Source organism: Sesamum indicum, unplaced genomic scaffold (assembly GCF_000512975.1).
Source record: "Sesamum indicum cultivar Zhongzhi No. 13 unplaced genomic scaffold, S_indicum_v1.0 scaffold00260, whole genome shotgun sequence".
Classification (NCBI taxonomy): Eukaryota; Viridiplantae; Streptophyta; class Magnoliopsida; order Lamiales; family Pedaliaceae; genus Sesamum; species Sesamum indicum.
This window is the reverse complement of record NW_011628154.1, coordinates 54,349-61,996: the sequence shown is the minus strand read 5'-3', so window position 1 is coordinate 61,996 and position 7,648 is coordinate 54,349. Positions and strand designations below refer to the sequence as shown.

Below are 7,648 nucleotides of genomic sequence, written 5' to 3'. Positions count from 1 at the left end.
TTTTATAGATCGAATGATCATTTACAGGTCCTACGATCTTTTCCAGATCGAATGATCTTTCTCAGATCTTGTGATCTTTTGCAGATTCTACGATCTTTTTCAGATCGAATGATCTTTCTCAAATCTTGTGATCTTTTGCAGATTCTACGATCTTTTTTCAGATTGAATGATCTTTTCCAGATCTTGTGATCTTTTTCAGATTCCAGAATTAAACATAAACTAAATGCTTAACAAAATAAGTTGCGGAAAAAGAACATGATATTTAGATATGCAAGCGATCTTTTTCAGATACAATGTACATGACCTTTCATCGGCCTCGAACTAGACCTTTCTCAGGTACAAAAATGATCTCTATTCACATGGATACATGACCTTTTTCAGGTTCAAAATTACGCATAAAATTTCTTCAAGTTTTGGATATTCCACGGTCTGGGTAGATCTCGACCCTCCATATCCTAGAGGCGATAGGTGTCTCTTCGTTTGATTTCTGTAACTTTATAGGGTCCTTCCCAGCCTGGGTCCAGCTTTCCCACGTGCTTCGACACCTCCACCTTCTTCAAAACAAGATCTCCAACTTGGAATTGTCTGGGCCTCAATCTTTTGTTGTAACTCCTCATCATCAAGCTTTTATGATGTAGCATTTTTGCGTACGCGACCTCCCTTTTTTTTTCCTCGTTTAGTTCCAAGTCCAGCAAGCGCTCCTCGTGATTGGTCATTGGATTGTACATAGTCACCCGATGTGATTCCTCGCCTATCTCTGCAGGAATAAGAGCTTCAGTACCAAATACAAGGCAAAAAGGTGTTTCACCTATTGATGATCTAGGAGTAGTCCGGAATGCCCACAAAACCCCAGGTAATTCGTCCAACCATGATCTTTTGGAATCTAGTCTTGTCTTCAAATGCTGAAGGATGATCCTGTTAGCGACCTCGACCTGTCCATTCGACTGCGGGTGTCCGCTACGGTAAAGTTCTGCTGAATTTTTAGCTCTTTACACCAACTCGTAATCTTCTTCCCTTGAAATTGGGTGCCATTATCTGAAATTAAAATTCTAGGGACCTCAAATCGGCATATGATGTTCTTTCATATGAACTCGATCATGTTCCCCTCCGTCACCTTAGCCACAGCCTCTGCTTCTACCCATTTGGAGAAATACTCCACAACTGCTACCACAATGAGTTTTTTCTGAGATCGCGTAGTGGGGAAAGGCCCTAAGATGTCTATCCCCCATTGGTCAAAGGGACAAGCAATCTTAACTGGTTCCATATAGGTCGCAGGTGCGTGAATCTGTACTGCAAATTTTTGACAGGCCTCGCACTTCTTGACTAACTCTTTCGTGTCTTCCACTAGGGTTGGCAAAAAATATCCTTGTCTGATAACTTTTTGTGCTAGCGACCTTCCCCTAGAGTGATTTCCACAACTCCCTTCATTAATTTCCCTCATAATGTATTCAGCTTTCTCCGGATCAAGACATTTCAATAAAGGCCTTTCTATGGTTCTTTTGTATAATTGTTCATCAACCAACGTAAAACGAGCTGCTCTTGCCTTCAATCTTCGCGCACCAATGGGGTCAGCAGGTAAACTTCCTTCTTTCAAATATTGGACGATCTCATCCTTCCATGACGGCTTTTCATTTACTGCATTAACGTCAATACTCTCAGTGATCGCGGATGTCTCTTTGATCATCACAATAATCTTGCGATTTCTAATTACCGACAGAGTAGCGCCAAACTTCGATAATGAATTGGCTCTGTCATTTTCATGTCTTGGAATTTGGTGCACCTGGCACTTGTTAAATTTGGACATTATGGATTTCGCTTTGGTGTGGTATAATATCATGCTCTCTTCTTTGGTCTTGTAAGTGCCCTCTATCTGTAAAGCAACAAGCTACGAATCTGTGAACACTTCTAAATCTTTCGCTCCCGCTTCTAGCGACAGCTCCAAACTCATGATAAGAGCTTCATATTCAGCTTCATTATTAGTGAGTGGAAAAGAGACTCGTGTTGCGACCTCGATCTCCACGTTTTCCTAACCCTGTATCAATATCCCAATTCCTCCATTTCCCGCATTAGAGGATCCGTCCACATGCAACATCCATTTATCCAGCTCGGGCTCGGTCTCAGGCTCGCCGACGAGCTCGACCATGAAATCAGCCAATACTTATCCTTTCAATGCCGTCCGGGCTTGGTATTCAATATCAAATTCCCCCAGTACACCTTCCCACTTCACAAGCCTACCCGAGGCCTCTAGTCGCTCCAATACATTACGGAGCAGATGATTGGTTACGGAGCAGATAGAAATCAGATTGGTTACGTCGCGATGACCTTGGAAGTAAGGTCGCAGTTTACGGGCCGTTACAATAAGCGCAAGTACCAGTTTCTCAATCTGTGCATACCTTTTCTCCGCCCCTTGCAACATCTTGCTCACATAGTATATCGGACTCTGCACCCCATCTTCTTCTCTGACCAAGGCTGAACTAACCGCATTGTCTGAAACAGCCAGATACACATACAACACCTCATTTCCTTTCGGATTCGTGAGCAGCGGTGGTGAGGGCAAGTATGTTTTTAGGTCTTAAAATGCTCGCTCACACTCGTCAGTCCACTCAAAATTTTTGGTTTTCCTCAACACTTTAAAGAAATGCAGATCTCAAAATTTTTGGTTTTCCTCAACACTTTAAAGAAATGCAGATTTCTATCTGAGGATTTTGATATAAAACGATTAAGGGATGCGAGCTTACCGGTAAGTTTCTGGACTTCTTTAATGGTGGTTGGCGACTTTAGCTTCAGTATTGCCTCTATCTTCTCAGGGTTCATCTCAATACCTTGCTCGCTGACTAGGTACCCCAGGAATTTTTCCCCTGTCACTCCAAAGGTGCGTTTCATCGAATTCAACTTCATTCTGAATTGCCTGAGCGTCGCAAAAGTTTGTTCAAGATAAACTATATGATCTTGCGACCTCGAGCTCTTTACCAGCATATCGTCAACATAAACCTCCATAGTTCTTCCAATCTGATCTTCAAACATTTTATTCACTAGCCACTGGTATGTGGCCCCCGCATTCTTCAGCCCAAAGGGCATCACCTTATAGCAATATATTCCCCTTTCAGTAACAAATGAAGTCTTACTCTGATCCTCTTCTGCCATGAAAATTTGATGGTAGCCCTGATAAGCGTCCATCATGGAGAATAGCTCATATCCTGCTGTAGAGTCCACCAATGCATCAATTCGAGGAAGTGGGTACGGATCCTTTGGGCACGCCTTGTTTAAGTTCGTGAAATCGATACAAACTCTCCACTTCCCTCCTGGTTTAGGAACTACAACAACGTTGGATAACCAATCTGTATATTGGACTTCGGTAATGTACCCAGCGTTCAACAGCCTTTCCACTTCGTCTTTGATCACCTGGTTTTTCTCTATGCTGAAATTTCTCTTTTTTTGTTGCACAGGTCGCATGGTAGGGTCTACATTGAGCCGATGAAGAATCAACTCTGGCGCCACACCCACAAAATCAGACGAGCTCCATGCGAAGACATCAGCGTTCTTTCTTAGCAACGATACCATCATGGTTTCCAACTGCTCGCCCAATTGTGACCCGATACGGGTGGTTTTGGATGAGTCACCTGGTATTACTTCCACTATTTTGTGACCTTCAATCGGCTGTATTCTTTGAATATGTTCGTCAGGTACCCTACCGCTTTCTTAAAAAACCTCTAATCTCTTTCTCTTGTTAGCATTTTCGCCCTTTTTAGGGACAGATTATAACATTTCCTTGCCTCTTCCTGATCACACATTACTTCTCCCACTCCTGCATTGGTCGGGAATTTCATATTCAGATGATAAGTGGAAACTACTGCTCGAAAGGAGTTAAGTGCCGGCCTTCCTAGGATTACATTGTATGCAAATGGGGTATCCACTACTAGGAATTTGAACATCAAGGTTTTCCTTCGCGGTTCATCTCCCATCGAAACAGGCAAATCAAGGGTACCTAAGGATGCGATCTCGCTACCCCCGAACCCGACCAAAGGAGTCCGCACCGGTTCCAATCTAGCGTTCTCCAGTCCCATTTTCTCCAACACATCTTTCAAAATGATATCCGCCAAGCTTCCGTTGTCTATCAGAACCTTATGCACTACGAAGTGAGCAATGTCTAACTTGACCACCATCGGGTCATTCTGCGGTCCTACTCTGTCTGCCCTATCTTTGTTCCCAAATGTTATTTCTTCTTCCGGCTCAATGTTTGCCATCAGCTGACTTCTCTGGTCACTCCTGCTTTGTCGCTTTCTGGATTTTCTAGAATCACCCCCTTCTGGTCCTCCTGCAATCGTTTAAATTACACCTTTCACAGGCGCAATATTTCCAGGATTAGCCCCTTTCAGCACACCTTTTCCTTTATCTTGCCTCCTATCGGGGCTCCTAGATCGACTCCTTCTGATGACATTGTCGTCTGCCCGACATTTCAGCACCAGTTCCTTAAAATAACCCTATCTAATTAACCTCTCTATCTCATCTTTTAGCTGATAACATTCTTCTGTATCATGTCCTCGCTCTCGATGAAATTTGCAATACTTGCTAGAAAATTTCTTAGCTACTGTGAACCCCGTGTGATGAGGCCACTTCAGTATATCAGACTTTTCTACAGTCAATAGCGCCTTGGTTCGGGTTGTATTCAAAGGTGTATATATGTGATATTTCGGTGGGTAGGGAGGATCTTGACCTCGATCTACCTGCTTTCCATCTTTCCCATGATCCTGCTCGCGGGTCCTTACATTACCCATCCACTCTCCATCCTTCATCGCATTCATTTCCTCCTCGTTAATATATTTTTGCGCCAAGCGCATCAATTTTTCAACATTGGTCGGCGGGTCTCTTGCCAGAGCAGAGGCAAAAGGTCCTTTTTTCAACCCGTGAATAAGGATGCTCACCATCATGTCAATTCTTAAATCTTGGACCTCCAGAGTCTCGTTATTAAATCTCCCCATGAAATTTTTTATGGTCTCATTTTCTTTCTGCCTGATGGTGAATAGAGCGACCTCTTTTGTTTTCTTTTGCTCGTAAAATAAAAAATGAATTTTTGTACCAACTGTTCGTGTGATTCAATACTACCCGCCGGCAAACTTGTAAACCACTCTTGCGCCTTCCCCGTCAAGGTTGTCACAAACAGTTTTGCTTTAATAGATTCCGTTTGTCCGTAAAGATTCATCACTAAATCAAAAGCGGACACATGCTCTTGCGGGTTCTTCAAACCGTCATACTTCTGTAAATGTGGCATTTTAAAAGTTGCATTTACAACTTTACTCAGAATCCTATTACAGAACAGTGAGTGCTTGTTCTGAGTGACTAATTCTCCCCTCAGCTTCAATTCATCAATCTGATTCCCCAGCAGATGGATCTGTCTACCTACATTATCAACATCCGCTCTCGAGATCGCGGGTTCCCGTCTCCGCCATCCAATTTGTGAACTAGACCCCACTTCAGAAGGAGCGACCGCACGCCTCCTTTCGGGAGCTCTTCTACTCATTCCTTCAGAAACCCGCTCGGTTTCTCTTTCACGTACTATCCTTCGTCTGGCCGTTTCATTCTCAATAGGTTGTGTTCTTCTTTCGTATGCCAAGATGGCATTCCTACTAGCCTCCTCCATCATTCGTTGTAATTCTCCTTGTGTAAGTTGGACTATCCTTTCATTCCCCGCCCTCGGGGTCTCCTCACTTGCCCGCCTACCACCTTCCAATCTTTTCATGTTTTAGGGTTTATGTTTTATCTCCAAAATCGTTCCCACAGACGGCGCCAAACTGATCCGCCTGGATCACGTTTTGACCTTGATCAATGAGCTCGACCTCCCACGTCACCGATTTGGATCTGTTATCTGGAAACAAAACACAAAGCTAGTCGGGATCGTCCCGACGATGATACTCCGATGCCTAAGTCAGATGCTGAGATCGAAGGTAAAATTCGGCGATCTAAAATATAAGTGTGGAGAAACAGTGTACCTTCTCTCAGTGGGGACTTGGAGTATTTATAGACAATGGAGGATGGGACCTACTGGCGGGACAGGTGTCAGCTCCACGCTCGCCCCTGCACTGAGTAAGCTGCTTCTTCAGTGGACACCTGTCGATGAGTATTGCGGGTCGGATCTGGGTTCCCTGGGCCCGATTTGAGACATCATCAAGCCACAATGCGTCACATGCGATCTCATGACCTCACCCTGCGATCTTGTTTATGTTCTTTATCCCCCTTGACCTGTGATCTTCTATGCGACCAACCAGCAACACCACATTCTAATCTCCCTCTCCTTGTGGCATCCTCATCAAATATATTTACAGTAATTATTAAAATTTCAAATTCATTAAACTTAATGAATAAAATCCTTTCATTAATAAAGTGCTTATTAAATTTTAAAATAATATGTATTCATTTATGAAGTATTTTATATTTTTGCTAAATTAAACTTCTAAATTTTGTCAAGATTATAAGTATCATGTGCAACGCACGTGATTCCTACTAGTAGCGACAAAAGGTGAGATCTAAAAATCAAAAGGAAAACCAAAGACACAAATGTAACAGATTCAAAAGCCATGTATGATTCAAACAGAGATAACAAGAATCAATTGACAATCAATGGAGGCCAAAGCACATGAACACAATATTAAAGGATGATGAGGAATGTAACTACTACTGTCTCACCATTGTTAGTCGTAAGAATAAATGTCAATAAAGGGTATGTGTTTGATTTTGTGATAATCTTCTCCTTCACCATCCACCTCTCCTACCCTCTTCACGAACTCTTCTGGCATAATTATAATCAGTGTTTTTAGAGTATTAATGAATTCCAATCCATCAGGAATCATCTTCAATTTACTAAATTTTGCAATAACTAGATGAGAGAGATTGGGCATTACTCCTTTCTCCATTCTCCACTCTACTAAATTCCGCAAATCATTCAAGGAAAGCTCTCTGAGTTTAGGAAATCCAGTTGCCTCACAAACCATCTCTCTGCCCACATATGGATTGCGCCTTAAGCCAAGAACTCTTAACATGGGAAGCTTCTCTAGTATTTTCATTGGGTCTTCCTCAATCCTTGTATCCACAAGCTGCAATTCTATCACATTTTGATATAGTTGAACTTCATAAGTTGGTAATTTGCTCACTCGACAATATGCAATACTCAAGTAATGTAGTGAGTGACACATCACCAACCTTTTGAAAAGAGTTGAGCCATCTTCCGAATCCATATTAACACCCATGTAAATATTAAGGTTTACGTCGCGAAATTATTCTTGATGATTTAAGATGTGATCAACAATCATTGGCAAACATTCTTCATAAAAAATTCTTCCTTCCAATACTCGGAGCTTCGGCAATTTAAGAAGATGAGTGATGTCATCAACCAAACTATTGAACCCAGTTATCATCTCCAACTCATTCAACCCTTCCAATTTCAATTTTTCACCTCCAACGCTCTCATGAAGAAATCCCAAAAATAGATGCCTCAAGTGCCTCATTTTGTATATGTAATTAGGTAATCTAATTGTATTTTTCACATTCAATGTCTGCAAACAAGGTAGCTTGCATATAGATGGTGGCAATTCTTCCACACCACTATTTTCGAGACTCAATAGCTTCAACAGCTTCAATTTTTCGATTCCTTTGG

At 42.2% G+C, this 7,648-nt stretch overlaps 2 protein-coding genes across 2 annotated transcripts in view; both read right to left on the bottom strand.

Annotated features, from left to right (window-relative positions):
- Positions 1-455: 455 nt before the first annotated feature.
- Positions 456-3,561, bottom strand: LOC110011435. Its single transcript, XM_020691507.1, has 4 exons — positions 2,739-3,561; positions 2,372-2,487; positions 1,115-1,870; positions 456-932 (listed from the first exon to the last, which is right to left on the bottom strand). The coding sequence occupies exons 1-4, from the start codon at positions 3,559-3,561 to the stop codon at positions 456-458; spliced, it is 2,172 nt and encodes a 723-aa protein (XP_020547166.1).
- Positions 3,562-6,686: 3,125 nt separating this feature from the next.
- LOC110011434 (disease resistance RPP8-like protein 3) overlaps positions 6,687-7,648 on the bottom strand; it is a 3,275-nt gene continuing 2,313 nt past the window's right edge. Inside the window, 1 exon segment of the mRNA XM_020691506.1 lies at positions 6,687-7,088. Coding sequence (XP_020547165.1) covers positions 6,687-7,088 — 402 coding nt within the window.